At 48.1% G+C, this 16038-nt stretch overlaps 1 protein-coding gene across 2 annotated transcripts in view; it reads right to left on the bottom strand.

Annotated features, from left to right (window-relative positions):
• PCSK2 (proprotein convertase subtilisin/kexin type 2) overlaps positions 1–16038 on the bottom strand; it is a gene marked incomplete at both ends in the record, with an annotated part of 213656 nt that overhangs the window by 19621 nt on the left and 177997 nt on the right. For both annotated transcript variants that reach the window (XM_082856430.1, XM_082856431.1), the window contains one exon: positions 9059–9234. In XM_082856430.1, the coding sequence (XP_082712556.1) occupies positions 9059–9234 (176 nt within the window). The remainder of the gene's footprint in view (positions 1–9058; positions 9235–16038) is intronic.

The following is a 16038-nucleotide window of genomic DNA, read 5'->3' as shown; positions in this document are numbered from 1 at the left end:
GCCAACAACTGCCAGACAGGGGAGGCTACCTCAGACCAGAAAGTCTGTAGCTCACCCCGCAGCTGACCACAGATGCATGAGTGAGGCCACCTGAGATTAGCCAAGGATGGCCCAGGTTGGCAGACCTGATCACCCATGATCGGACTTAAATGGTTGTTATTTTAAACTATTGAGTTTTGGGGAAGTTGTTATGTGGCTTTGCTCACTGATACACAGAGAATAACTATCAGCGTGTTTCTGAAGAGTGAGCAGCAAACATTAGTTTTGTTTTGGATGTAAGACTTGCCAACAAGAATACTTTGATTGCTAGGAATATTAAACATCATTTTCCCAAGATGTGTGTGTGTGTGTGTGTGTGTGTGTGTGTGTGTGTGTGTGTGTTTACATGAGGCAGTAATAATTATATTCTTGCTTCTAATGATTGGGTATCAGCACCAAATAGTCCCTGGCTTCTGGGGAAGATGGGCCACTGAGGAGCAGACCCTGGTTCTGAGGGCAGGTGAGTGGGGAGGGGCATCTATAAGAGGCTGAGAGCCAGCTGTGGGATGGGCCCGTTATCAGCATGCCACACTTTCCTGTTGAAATGACACCCCAAGATCCACTTCTGCCCCCCAGCTTCACCTGAACAGCAGCTGGGCTGAAACCAAGATAGAACAACTGCGACCTGCATTCAAGCAATCATCCACTGGCGGGTGTGACAGATGATAATCACAGCAAGCACTTCTGCAGCACTTACTGTGTGCCAGGGACTGCTCTGAGCACTTTACACAGTAACTCACTGCATCCTTACAGCAATCCTGTGCAGCAGCACAATTCACACCAGCCACACGAAGGATAAAATACTTAGGCAGAAATTCAACAAACTAAAAAAAAAAAATAGGACTTTGAAATTCTGTGGAGGGACACAGGTGGAAAGACACATCAACACTGTCATGTTCTTGGATAGAAAGGCAGCATCACAGAGATGTCAGTTTTCCCCAAGTTAACTTACGAATTTAACTTGATCCCGACAGATGCACTGCATTGATCGAGATACTGCCATGCTGGGCAGTTCAACAGAGGGAATTTTATCCAGGGAGCAAGTGGTAAAGAAGAGCAAAACCCCAAACGGGGTGTGGAAGGGTCACCCAGAGATGAGGGGGTAGATGGCCCAAAGCCTACACTGCGCAGGGGTGGGCTTCCTGCTGGGGGTCTCCCGCCCTTACTCTGTAACGCATGCTCAGTGGAGACTGGTGGGCACACTTGCCCTCCATGTTATTCTGGTTGACAATGGAATTGCCTTCTCTGCCTCTCCTGCCACTCCTGCTTTTTTTTTTTTTTTTTTTTTTGTCAAGTGTATTTATATGTGGTGCAATTCCACTTTGAATTCTGTCTTTGTATTAGTCTTCTGGAGTATAGTGGGATTAATGTCTCTCAAAAGTTTTCACAAAAAGAGAATTTTTCACCAAGGCACTATTGGTGGTATTTAACCACCGATGTTGTCAACCAGAGGTGATTTTGTGCCCCAGGGGGCATTTGGCACCGTGGGAGACACTTTTGGTGGTCACAACCAGCATCTATTGGGTAGATGTGTGTGGTGTATGCACTATTAGCATCCAGTGGGTGGAGGCCAGGGATATTACTAAACTTTCATAATGCATAGGGCAGCCCTCTGCCTCCTGTCCCCACCAGCTACCAACTAAGAATTATCTGGCCCAAGTGTCAACAGTGCTGAGGCTGAGTCTTTGCTCTAACCTATTGGCAAAGGGCAGTGAGCTGGAACTTGCCGATTTTAAAAGCATAGCCTAAAGCAGCCTTTCACAGACTCACATTTCTTAAAGGTTCTCGCCGATTTTGTATTTTGCTTATAATATAAAATAGTGGTACAAATTGCTTACCATCGGCTATAGTAAAGTTCCAGCTTGAGGCTGGTGCGGTGACTCTGTGTACCCTCAGCACATCACCTGTCCCAGGAGGTGAAGATCCCACTTTGAGAGACTTGGGGCTAAAGTGAGTCGGTCCCTTCATCCTCCCCAGTGCCTAGTGACCCGGACTAATGACCCCTCTCCCCAGGCCCTGGCCCAGTGGTGGTATCTGCCTGCAGACACTGGTGAGGACAGCCTGATAAAATTTGTATTTCCTAAACACTCAATTACACTCATTTTTATTTTCCAGTCACCTTGACATCTTAATACAACACTGACATACTTTAAAAAAGTCATTATATTTTTATAATGAAAACCATATTCATTGTGGAAGAACTGGAATCTAGAGCATGAAGAAGAAAATAAAAATCCCATGTGATCGCCCATGAACAGAAAATCACTGGTGATATGTTGTGTATTCCTGCCAGTTATATATATAAATGCAAAGTATAAGAACAGGTTTAAGAATGAAATTGGGATCATAAAGTATATCCACCTTTGTGGCCCTGCTTACAATGTATTTCTCACTTACCATTACATTATTAACATTTCCTCACATAATTAAATATTACTCTACGTTATAAGTTTTTATTAGTCTTCTTAAATAGCCATTCCATAATTTATTTACTCTTTTTCTTAGACGTACGTGGAAGGCTGTTTCTAGGTTTTAAAGTGCTGAAATGAACATTATTTTATATATGTCTTTGTATTTCTGTTTATTTCTTCAAGCAGAGTTAAAATAGGGAATTTTGGGTGAAAAGGAATGAATGAAGATTCTTTATCCATAGTGCCATATTATTGCTCTTTATACAGCTTATTAATAATTTATATCTTCACCAGCAGTGCACAAGAACTCCACATCCAGCCTATCTGGGTCAAGATTTAGAATCATTAAAAAAATAGTTTTTCCAGCTTGGTGGAAAAAATTGGTACCTCATTGTTTTGAGTTATATATTTTTTTCCACTATCAGTTGAGCTTATCTTTTTATACCTTTACTGCTCATTAGTATTCTTGCTTTATGAATACCTTAGTAAAGCACCAAGCCCCCAAAGATAATGTCCTGTACCTATTTTTTCTTTCATGATATCCTTTTTATTGATTTGTTAGAGCTCTTTCTATATTAAAGAACTTAACCAAGTTTTTGTCATCTATATTGTATATATCTATTTACCCACTTTTTTTTCTTTTGTATTTTGACTTGCATAAAAATTTCCACTTTATTACTTATGTCTATTATTTTTTACAAATATATATTTAAATACCATATTAAACTATGCACTGATTTACAAGCACTGCTTTTCTGTACTCACAGATCATGGAACAATTTTATTCAACCTATTCACAAACACATTTGACATTTGTGTGTTTGTCCTCACAAGATCACTGGTCACCCAGCAGTTTTTCTGGGCTCATTGTAGTAGCTGTTGGTGCTGATTGTCAAATATTCCTAGCTGCCCACTGTCTAGGCCCGTGATAACGCCCCCTTGTGCTTGGGTGGGGTCTTATAAGCTGTGTTAATCAGTGAGTTGTGAGTGGGAGTGACAGATACATGGTATCATTCCTCAGCTGAACCATTTACCGGTCAGTACCAGCTGTGCAGAGCTCTTTCTTTCCCTCTGCACAGCGAGTAGCAATGTTCCAGGTGTCGGCTCTGATCCCCAGGAGACTGTGGTGAGCAGAGCCTTCTACTGACCATGATGGCTGAGCAGCTGATTGAGAAATAAACCTTTGTGCTTTCAAGCCCCTGAGCTTTGGGGGCTGTTGGTTACTGCAGCACAATGTAGCCTCTCCTGACTGATAAAGTTCATCACATTTTGTTCCATTTAGTTTATAAAGATATAACATTAAAAAAAGAAACAGCATTAAAAAAACCTCTCTCTTTTTAATATAGTCCCTGAAATATATATATTCAGGGAATATAGTATAGACCCAGAAAATTTTATCCCAAGCCATAAGTAGCCATTTGTATAATATTAGAACAGTTGCTGTTTTCACTTTTCTCTAAATGTATATCCTGACTCTTGACAACTTAACCACCTACTGAATTGCTTTTTGCTTTTTTTTGCTTTTTTAGTGTGAATAAAAACCTTTTAATTTGAAAAACGTTAAGCGTCACGAAAAGTAGAGCGAATGGTATAATGAATCTCCCTGTATCCATTGACCAGCTTTAACAATGACCAGAGTTGTAGAAATTTTGAAAGGTTTTATGAGTAATACTTATTACTCTTTTTTGAGGGGTAAATATTTCCTCTTTTACGTGTAGAAAGTCCCTCTCTGACACAGTATCAGTGACTGCATTATATTTCTGTGTAGCTGTTTTATGTTTTCATTCTTTATTCCCTTCTTTTCTGTACTTGGAATGTTGGGGGGAGCAGTGAAGTCACACAGAGCCTTAAACAAGGGTGACAGATGAGTGGACCCCTCCTGGGAGCGGGGGCTCACTCTCAGAGAACTGCTGGTCACGCCTACAGGGAGAAGCAGTGGGTCCCAATTTATGCCCCTTCAAAAACAGATGCTGAGACCAGGACTTGGGGGGCGATCTCAGGAGACACAAGTGAGCATGAGATGGGGATAGGGGTGGGGGGAGGGAGAAGGACCAACCAAGTGTGAGCTGATGAGGAGCCTCCCCCCAGCCTCTGGAGACCCCTGAGAACCTGTCCCCAGGACAGCACGCCGTCAGCCACCCCACAGTCCGGGCTGCGCGGCCTGGGACTGGGAGCGCCTCCCGTGGGGTCGGCAGGTCCTCAGGCAGAGGCGCAGGGAGAGGCGGCTGGTGACGCGCAGGAAGCTGCCCCCGGGCCAGGGGACTGCAGCGTCTGCCTCGCACCCCCGTGGGTTCCACGGAATTCTGCAGGAGTGGGTGGGGTGTCAGATCCCCAAGAAAGCCGAATGGAGGGTGGCACTACGTAGCCTCTGCTTAAATCCTTCACTTGAGCCCGTGTTTCCCCACACCTGCAGTTGCCCCTGACTTGTCCTGCCGTGTATCCACCTTGGAGGTAAGGCTCCCGTGCCACCCTGTCTCTTTCTAGCAGGATCCAAACACGCCGTGATGAACCTTTCTGATGTCACAGGGGTTGCTGAAGGCTTAAGTCCACATCAGTCCCTTAACCTGGTGGTTGGGTTTCTCCCTGGGCGCAGATGGGTCACCACCATCAAGGAGGCTTAAAGGTGAGTGACAACTGCCTCGGTTGGCCCGGGATTGGGTAGTTCCCGGGAAGTGGGGCTCCCAGCGCAAAACCTCGGAAAGTCCCGAGCAACCAGGACGGTTGGCCGCCCCACCTGGGGCTGGCCAACTCTTAGGAAGGGTCACCAGAAACCCGCCAGCTTTTCCTCCCGCTTCTCCTTCTCAGAGATGAAAGGAGGGACTGTAACTGAGAAAGGCATCTCAGAGGCCGAACCGCAGATTCCAAGCAGCGGCATCCCCTGTGCAGTTGGGAACCTTCGCTTGGTTTCAGAGCATCAATCAGGGCTCCTGGAGGAGTCCTGAGAGCTTCTTGGCAGGAGGCATCGTTGCCGCCAGAAGCCCCGGCACTTGTGCCACTGTGTCAGGCCCACTGCTCTGATTAAATTTCAGCAGGGCACCAGGCTCCTCCTCGCGCGTCCTGATTAATCACTGTCTCCTTGGGCAGCCTCCCCCACCCCGCCCCCCTTCCTGGATGGTGGCTTTTGAGCCAGTCTTGCAAGTGACCCCTAGTACAATATATTCCAGCTCCAAGATCTGGGATCTGTGTTTGAGCCCTTTGCAACCTCCCATCCCCCGCCCAGGAAATAAACTATCAATGCTCTGTCTCATCCGTGCCTGTGCCTCAGAGGATTTTCTGTTCCCTTGTCTTTAAATATTCCTAAGATGTTCCCTCTGGTAGCAACCCTGAGGTGTGATTAATAAGAGGTTGGGTTGTAGTCATCAGAGCCAGCCAAAAACGTGCCAGAGCTGCCCTGGGTGCATTTCCTTAAGATGTGGAAAGAAGTTCATGAGTCAGTCATCACTCTCAAGACCCTCTAGTGGTCTCTGAATTCCTCTTCTGGTTGTCAGAGTGATGTAAGATGCCGTATCCCATACCAGCTGGGCTTTGCTCTCCATCAGTCTCTCTGTAAGGGCTACATCCTTTTCTGACCAGCAAACACATCGCCATATTGGTCCTTTATTACCCAGAGAGAGATGACTCCAAGTTCAGATTAGGCTTTGCCCAAATTGCACTTGGAGATTGTGGTAGATGGTAGTGGGTGTCGCCCGTATTCCTTTGAGCTTGTGGCTTCTTGTGCGCTGGGGGTTTCCAGATGTCAGCACAGGCGTCTCTTCGTGTAAGGGATTTCTCCCCAGAGGCTGAAGGCTGCCCTGCACACCTCCCTCCCGGCTGAAAGTGCTGGGACATTTACACCCCTTGGGAACAACCTGAACCACTGACTTTTCCGCCAGCTCCCGTGCCGCCGGCTGGGATAACTTCAGTGTGTGTGCTGCATGGTTTCCCAGTTTCCCCGTGGGATTAAGCTCCAGTTGACGGTAGTAGCTGACTTGATAACAAATCCTTTAATAGCCCCTTTCTTCCCTGTTATACCTCCCCACTCACTCCCTTTACCTCCCAAATCAACTACCTGAACTCAACCCTCACCTCAGGATCTACTTCTGCGGGATCCTGAACTAAGTCAGTTCCAAGATATATCATAATTCAGGGGTCTCTGTCTGTCATCTGCTCCCATATGTAATGTGAAGAATGTCTTAACTGTAAATTCAACACATAGACTATAAAGAGGAAAAAATTGAAATCAACAAATGGGGAAAAGGTTTCCTTCTTCTCTTACTTCATGCCAGCTGCTTGCTGTCTCCGTTAAGTATTTATTGAGAAAATTTAGGAGATGCAAACTCAAATCCCTAGGGAGCCCGGTAGATGATGTTTATGTGAGAAGCAGATGTCATCCGATAGGGAGTGGTGGGGTCCGTGGCAGATGGTACATCCCTGGAAAGTTCTCTTATCCTCTGCTTCCTCTTCCTCTCCCCTTTTATCATTACAGTGTTGGTCAAACAAAACCTATCTGCAAGATGCTAAAATTCAAAGACAAGCATAAGAATTTCTTTAGTGTAACAGGTAATTATCTGACTCCTTTGTTCAGGTGGAGATCACCTTTCAGGGGTACATTTTCCTTTAGACCTGACCAGTCAGCTGAAATAACTGAGAGGAAGTCTTTTTTGCTCATGTATAATACCCCATTGCTCACACAATTCTATAACACTGTCCAAAAAAATTTCACCTTGAAATAAGGAAAGAATCCTTCCTACAGCTTGGGGGAAAGTCAAATGAGAAACTGTATTTTTCACCATACTCCACTTTGTAAAATATTTACGTGCTGTCAGCTGAAGATAAGTCATAACAAATTATTCTCCTAAGTTCTGGCGTACTTGGCATGCTTTGCAGAACAATCATACTTGAAAGAGCCTTTTTAGTTGCAGCAGGGGACGCTACAGATGGAAAGAGAGAAGTACCCTGCCTTGGAATGTGATGGAGCCGTTCAGAAGCTCATGGAGAGTGACAGGACTTGCCCGGGGATGTACTGCACTGAGCCCATCTGCACTGTCAACTCTGACAGAGGCCAGATGTCACCTACTCTCTGACTCTCTTTTGGCCTCAGGTGTCAAAAAATGCTTCTCAGTGAAAATCCGTGTCTGATGGGGAAGGAGGGCATCTGCCAGGTGTTCCCCTGGGCAATGTGCTGTCACTGTCACCTGGTTCCGGGCCTGGATGTGCAATCGTCTCTCTCCAGCCACACCGTGAACAATGCAATAAGGAAATAGCTGTCTGTATGTCAGAAGTCTCACCCTATAAACTCCTAAGGGTCTGGGCATTGAAATGGGGCAGCAGCACTACCTCCTGCCCCTCCCCTGCCATCCTATTGGTGACCCCCCCCCCCCCACCGTAAACTGCACTGTGCCATTCCAATGCCAGGGATCTTTGTGGCTGTCTCAGACGGGCTGAGGGCAGGGACGGGGCATCGCATCAACCTGATGGAAAGTCCAATCCTGGGAAAAGACTAAGACAAAGTGACTGAGTGCCCCGAGGAGACAGTGCCATGGCACCAATGGCCAGTAATTCAGCCCCTCGCAGGGGCCTGCAAACACACACCAGCCTGGTGATTCAAGTCCCCAGACTTCCAGCTGAGGCCCAGCAATTGTGGAGCAGGGACAGGCTATCCCCACCGTTCCCATCTGAATTCTTGGACCACAGAGTCCACAAGCCCTAGTGAAACACTGTGCATTATGCCTCAAAGTTTTGGGGCGGCTGGTTAAGAGTCCCTAACGACCCAGGTGAACACCAGCCGTTTGTGGGCCTCCCAGGGCCAGCACTTGCATGTCTATCTCACACGTCACAGCGACCCCAGGAGAAATGCACCATTATCACCATTTTACAGGCAGGAAAGCGGAGGCGCAGTGAGGTCAGGTCTCTGCGGATAGACACTCAGCCCCTGAAGAGCGGACCTGGGACCTGAACCCAGGGAGACTCTGGCCTGGCTGTGGTTTGCAGGGGGACTCTGCCCTGGGATCTCAGAGGCCACCTCCTGCCGCTCCCCACGGGCCGCTCACCCGCACAGGGACCCGCGGCTCCCGGCTGCCTCCCTTTGAGGTGCTGCTTTGGTCCCTGCTCCTTGGCTCTGTCCATTCCCGGACTGACCCCAGGGATGGGCAGCCACGAAAACGCGCGCTGACTCCCCCACGGGAACATCTGGATGCAGCTCCCCTGCTGTGCTCTGAAGACACCCAGTTTGCGCGGAGACCCCGCTCCCAGGGCTGCTCCCAGCCACGTCTGCACGGTGGGGTGCTAGTGCAGCTCCCTGTGGGACCCTCCTTCCCCACTCCCTTCGCAGGGGCCAGGATAGCGTCGCCCTCCGGAGGGCCCCCGCCCCCTTGCCTTTGTCCTTCACAGGCGCCCCCTCCAATAAGTCTGGACCCCTAACCCAATTTGGGGTCCATTTCTCGAAGGACCTGAGCTAAGGCACAGGGTAACAGCCCCACCTCCACCGCAGCCCTGCCCCTCGCTGTGCTCAATCGGCACCAGCGATCCGCCCCTCCCCCACTCTTCACCCCTCCCCCTCCCCCACCCACACCCCGTAACCCTCCTCCCCGGGTGTGGCTCAGGGCTTCCTGGCGCAGGAACGACCTTACCTTGTTCACGCCGTCCGCCATCGCCTGGAGTGTGAGCTCCCGGGGCCCGTCCACCGTCTTCCCGTTGTCGGTGGGGCCCCAACTGGCGCTGTAAATGTCTATCAGCTGAGGCATGTGGCTGATGGAGGAGGCCTCGATAATGTCCGTCATGAAGGGCTGGTCCAGCATCCGGATCCCTGTGGACAGTGAGGGCCGGGGAGCTCTGGGTGCCGGTCCCCGGTTCACAGGAGGCAAGGTGGGGTAGGGGGCTGGGGTCCTGGGTGTGGTTGGAGGTCTGCCTTGCTGGTGCCCTGGGCTCAGCCGGGCGATCCTGAATCCAGCCTCACGCTGTGTGTGTGATCAGAGGATCAGGCAGGTGCACTGACCGATCCACTCCATCCTTTTGGACCCCACCCACTCCTTTCCTTATGCAACTATTTGAAGACAATTTTATCCCCCTCGCAAAAGTTGCTAGAATTCCTAATGTGGTCTGTTTCTGATGGGAAGCTTGGCTTCCAGGGACTGGGGGGGTGATGGGGGACACGTTTCAGAGGAGAAATAAATCTACTGGGCATGACAGTGTGGGGAGGAGATTGCTCTTAGATATTTAAGGAACAATTCTAGAGGGCAGGGGGCAGGGGCAGAGGGAGGGGCAGGACAGTGCAAGGGGGAGGGGCAGGGAAGGAACTCTCAGTTGCATCGTAGCTGAGAAGGGGCTTTGGCTAGGGGGACAGAAATGTTGAAGGGGTCATTCTAAAATATATTTGCAGTGGGGTGCAGGATACACCCCCTCCTCCTTCTCCCCTAGGCCACCTTTGTAAAGTGTGTGCTTCTATATGCCTTGTAGGAGTGACTTCTCGCTGGGAACTTTTCTCTGATTGTGTGACTGTGTGTACAGGGACTCAGGAGGAGCCCAGGCCTGTGGCACCCACGGTTCACATCACCCTTGGGCTGTCTAGAAAATGCCTGTCCAGGGTTCACTCAGCAGCAGCCAACGGGAAGGGCATTTTTCCTTCATCATTACCCTCTAAACATTGCTGTTTGGGGCCAAGATTGTTCTCTGCTTGATACGCTATTTCGTAGCAAGGGACCTAGAGTGCTGCCGAAGCTGACCTAAGTCTTTCCGTCCACAGGAGTTTTGAAATGAAGGGCTGGTCTGTACATAGTCGGAGGCTGGCTTTTGACCCTTCTTACTTGTCCCTGGTGGTCAAAGGACATTATTACACAAGCATCACCTCATGTGGTGATGCTTAAGGAAGGAAGATTCATATACATTGGTTACCTATGTACCTGTCACCACTTTCAAAAATCTACAGACAGGGACTTCCCTGGTGGCACAGTGGTTAAGAATCCGCCTGCCAATGCAGGGGACACGGGTTCGAGCCCTGGTCCGGGAAGATCCCACATGCCACGGAGCAACTAAGCCCACGCACCACAACTACTGAAGCCTGCGCGCCCAGAGCCTGTGCTCCACAACAAAAGAAGCCATTGCAATGAGAAGCCCACACACTGCAACAAAGAGTAGCCCCCACTCACCAAGAGAAAGCCTGTGCCCAGCAACGAAGACCCAACACAGCCAAAAATAAATTTAAAAAAAAAAAAAGGCCCCAAATCTACAGACAGTTCATGTGGATGAGAACTAACTGCTGATTGTTGAATAAAGTTATAGGACTGCCTTCGCATCTTGATTTTCCTTTTCTAGTTGCAGGTAATAGGCTTGTATATCTTAAAGCAGTTCCCAATTATAGGGTCATTTGCAGAGCATTTCCTAAATACTGTGCCTGGGCCGCTTCTCCCCGGTCCCTGGAGTTTCTGAATATTTGCACGGGGCCTAAGCAGGTATTGGTCTAAGGTGGTTTTGAAGTGCAACCTGACATGAGAATGGCTGTTTAGATAATTGGGACATTGGGGGTATAAAGTTAATGCTTTTACATGCATGTTTTGTTAATTCTGAGATAAACATTTTTCCAGAAAAAAATATAAAGCAGGAAGATTCAGGCTCTTACAGGGCCCATGAAATTGACAGAAAATTGTCTTTTCTCTTAAGGTTCTCTTTCCTCCTCCCACGTCTCATGGCCCCTCCCTTGCACTTGCACTGCAATGTTCCCCAGAGTTCACCCTCCTCCTGTCTAACCTATGATCTCAGTAGGCCTTTCCCCTGAAGTCTTTCTGGGTCCAGCTCTGCAGGTCCTCTGTTAGCACTGCACTGTCAGCCTTCTCTTACAATTGTTGATTTGTGTATTTCATTTACCACCAGACAGCAAGGTCTTTGCGTACAGGGCATGTGTCTATTCTGTGTACTTCTATGTCCCTGGGCATCAGCATGGCGCTTGGAATTTATCTTAAGCTTGATAAATATTTGGTGAATAAATGCATGATATTATTACCTAATTTAGTTGAGTTTCTCCCTAGCAGGGATAACAGGTCCAGACTTTCCATCCTCTACTCATAAATCAGGTCACCGTTTTTGCCAACAAGTCTAATTATTAGTTAATATCCTTTCTCCTGGAGAAAGCTCCTACAGCGTAAGCATAGCCTTTGGTTTCAACTTTCCAGAAGCTAAGTTTTATGGTTCATTTCATTAGGGATAGGAAATCTAAAGCTCCACATTTCACTTTTGGCCCACCTATATTTTGCTCATTTAAAAAGTCTGTTTAACAAAGGTGGCCAACAGCTTACAGAGTAAACTGAAGAGCACAGCTTCTTCTCACACGTCGTGTCCACTTTGTGGACTGGAAATGTCGCAGAGAGGCTGGTATTCACTCGTCTGCAAGGAGGAAACTCAGATGGTCTTGAACTCATCCAGTGCCCGGATGACCAGCACTGAATAGCCTGCCTCCATTGAAAAGAGGGAGGAGTTCAACTCTGGCCAAAGCGCACCCGGACTGTCCCACGTGCCAAACAGTGGCGACTTTGCATTTCGTCACCAGCTGGTGCCCTTTGCCCTCTCTCTTTGCAGGTCCTGTCTCTCTGCCTCTCTCCCTCTTCATCCCGCCCTGGCTCCCTTTGTGCTGCCCAGAACATCAGAGCTGCTGTGTATTAATCTCCGGACTGTTCAGCATCTAGGGAGGCAGGGGCGGCCACGGGCTGGGAGCAGGGCTCTCATTCACATTCAGGGCCCAGGCCCCCAGCATTCTTTGAATCTCATTAAGCTCGGAGGGAATGAGGCATGCATGAATTGAATGAGATACAGTATTAATTTTTGCAGCCAACTGCTCCATTAGCGGCCAAGACCCAGGCTCAAGGTGACCCAAGGGTTTTTAGGGAGGGACTCTGCCCCTGGATGGTCTAGGGGGGTGGGGAGGGGGAGAGAGCGAGAAAGATGGGGAAGGCAAGAGAGTGAGAGTGAGAGGCAGAAGGAGAGTGGGAAGCCCAGGGAGCCAGGACTCGGCATCCTCACGTTTGCACAGTGCTCTGCTGGCTGCGGCGAGGTGATGGCAGGAGAGCCTGCACGTCAAGCATTTCTGTCCCCTGCCCTTCCGCCAGCCTGAGCACCGCATTCATGACCAGCAGTGAATCTGTGAGTCCCTCCTGCCTTTTAGAACCTGAGCCTCACGCCTGCTGCATGGCTTGCTTGCAGCCCTGGGCTCTAGGGGCTGCACAGCCCAGGGATTGGAGCTAAATCCTCTGCCTCTCCTCCTGCTACAAAAGGTGAGCTGGTACAGACACCAGGAAGTGCTACATCCGTCTGCACACCTCAGGGTCGATAATCGCCACTGTTGTGTTCACTAGTGTTCATCTGCAGGCTAGGGAGCCGATGCATGCTGGTCTAGGTCTTAAGGATCTGGAAACATGTTAATCATTGTGCCAACAAGCGATTTTTACTGATTTGTTTAAAAACTCAGATAAAATACGTACAAACTCACTGGACTATTAGGAGTTTTATTGGCCAAATATGTGGAAGCAATTCATCGCTGGTAGAGAAATTTCAGGGTACTTTGATAATGGTCTACAGTGCGGTTTTCAAACTCCTTTTAGAATCTTTGCTCAAAGGAGCACTTGTTAGCAGATGCATAAGTCTATCTGCTCTGCCTTCAGAGGAAGGCAGGTAAGGCCAGTGCCACCTGGCCTGGCCCCAGCCTGGGGCTGCTCTGAGGGGCTCTGCAGACGCCCAGGGGTGATACTGTAGAACCTGCCCTCAAGTCACTTGCTGTGCCCCGGCAACCGGCAATCATGATCGGATATTGTCGTGTTTGTTTGCTCCTTGTCTAGGTCTCCCTTTAGACTCAAAGCTGTGTGAGGGCAGGTGTCTTGTCTGCTGGCTCACTGCTGCATCCCTGCCCCCCAGCAGGACCGGCATATGGTGGGCACCCAGCTGCAACTCCTGAGTCCTGGAAGGGGCTGAAGGCAAGAGATAGCATCTCCCAAAAGGCGTGATGCATTTCGAGCCTTTTTCATACTCTCAGAGGTATAAATCTGACAAACTTGCAAGAAACATCATTTGAAGGGTTCATTATTTATATTGGTTGTCCATTTATTTGGTTTTGTGAATTTTGAATAATACACTGTCAATTTCGATTTTTTGTCTCAGTCCCTTTTGGCTAAAGATGCCAAATATTGATTTAAAAATTAAAACTAAGAAAAGAATTAGGTTGTCTTAAAGAGTTACTTTAATAAAGTCGTGTTTAAAATAAAAAATGGAAATTAACCTTTCTCTTCAAAGCATACAAATAAGTAGATAAGGAAATGTAAGTAATTAAACTTTCAAAAAAGTTTTGACGTTATTAAAGCTTTGAGACAGCACCAAGACTTTGGGACAGCCCGGATGTACCGGTCCGCGTGTTACAGAGCATTTACTCTTTGGGAGCCAGACTAATTGGAATCTTCCTCTCTCCTTGCCCTGTGTTAGCTAGAAGAAGTGGTAACAGCTGTGCTCATGGAAACAGGCAACAGAAGTCAAAGAGAGAGCTCATCTTAAGGAAGAAGTTTCTAGAGTTACCCATGTCCAAAGGCAGAACAGACTTTGTTGTGAGGGAGTGAGTTTCCCGTCACTGGAGGCGTGCCGTTCCAGGCTGGGTCCAGGCTACATCAGGAGAGCAGGAAAAGAGAAGCTGTTCGGGACTTCCCTGGTGGCACAGTGGTTAAAAATCTGCCTGCCAGGGCAGCGGACACAGTTTCAAGCCCTGGTCCAGGAAGATCCCACGTGCCGCAGAGCAACTAAACCCGTGCGCCACGACTACCGAGCCTGTGTGCCACAGCTTCTGAAGCCTGCGTGCCCAGAGCCTGTGCTCCGCAATAAGAGAAGCCACCGCAGTGAGAAGCCTGCACACTACAACAGAGTAGCCCCCACTCACTGCAACTAGAGAGAGCCCACGCACAGCAACGAAGACCCAACGCAGCCAAAAATTAATTAATTAATTAATTAAAAAAAAAAAAGAGAGAGAGAAGCTCTTCAAATGTTTTAGTGCAGGGACCCAGGCTGCGCTGGATACTAAATTGTTTTATAATTTACTAGCTGTGTGGCCCCATGTTCAGTTTCGTTCTCTGTAAAAGAGGGATAATAATATATAATAAATATGTTCTCTTTATAAAATATATAATAATGTATGATAAAGCTGTAAAGAGGGTTGAGTTAAGGGTTTTGCATCGTGCCAGACACATTGGAAGAGACAATATGTTATTATTATTATTGCTACTGTTATTGTTGTTATCATCATGCAAGTGTCAGTGGGTGTTCGGACTCAGGGAACTTTAGACCCTCTTTGGGGCCCAAGATTTTGCGATTCTGACAGGTAAATGGAAAAGATGAGCCGCTGGGAATTCACACGCTCTATTTCCAGCATCCAGATGACACACAGTGGATGGACGGCCGTGATGCTCGTTGGCCTGGAGTGGCCTAGGGTGTTGATGCAAAGGGGTCCCCTGCCTGTCTTCACTGCTGATGGACTTTCCCAGTGTGCCCTTGCTGGGGAGGGGAAGTGGGTGATGAGAAGGCCCAGGTCTCCTTGGAACTAATTTGAATGGGATAAAGTAGCAAAGGTGAGACGGTGCTGGTAGAAGGGGAGATACCTGGTAGCAATTCCATCAGCTTTGGGTCCTTAGATCTTTATGCCCTTAATCCCTTAACTCCATTCATCCACCGATTCTTTTATTCAGTGATTAATCTCTACTGATTATCATGGGTTTATCCACAGACGCTTCCTTCTCTTTACTCCTTCCTTGCTTTCTGTCACTCAGCAAATAGAGTTTGAGCGTCCTCTGTGCGCCAGACCCTGCTGTGGGTGCGAAGGTGAGAGAAAACAGACATGGCTCCTGTCTCTGTGGACACTGTTGTCTGCCTGCGGAGAATGATACTGATCAAAGAACCAGGCACGAGAATTTGTGATAACTGACAGTATTAGTGCTGGGAAGAGAAGATTCAGCATCTTTATCTGTGGATGGGGACTGGCCTGGGCAATGATGTTGGAGGATGCCATGGGGACCCGCTTGCTGCAGGATGAAGAGGTTGTGACCAGGTGGGCCGTAGGGGGCAGGTGTTCTGGGCAGAGGGAGAGCACATACAAAGGCCCAGTAGAGGAAGGAGCGTGGCTACACTTCCTGACTCACAGTTGCTAGGAAGTTTCCTCTAAATTATATTTACACAGAGACTAACCACATGTGTATGGGAACTTAATATACAATGAAGGTGGTACCACAAATCAAAGGGACGGGATGGATTATTAAATAGATGGTATTGGGGATGTTTGCTCACTATTTGGAGAAAAATAAAACTTGATCCCCAGCTGGCATGACATACAGAGGTGGAATCCAGGTGGACTAATGGCCTCAAGTGAAAGTTTGGGAGAAAATTCTTGTGCTGATTATAACTGATCAGGGGCTAATATGTGGGACATACCAAGAACATGTGCAAATTAACAGGAAAAAGACAGGAACCTCCATGGAAAAATGAGAAAGTGTATGAGTAGAGAGAAACCCAAAAGGCTCACGGGCCGATGAAGAGATGCTCAATGATTTTTTTCCTTGTTTCCCTTCAGAGGACTCATTTTATCATCTTGTCTCCA

This window comes from Leucopleurus acutus (assembly GCF_964270905.1).
Source record: "Leucopleurus acutus genome assembly, chromosome: 16".
Taxonomy (NCBI): domain Eukaryota; kingdom Metazoa; phylum Chordata; class Mammalia; order Artiodactyla; family Delphinidae; genus Leucopleurus; species Leucopleurus acutus.
The sequence above is the reverse complement of the archived record's forward strand: the minus strand, read 5'-3'. Positions and strand labels throughout refer to the sequence as shown.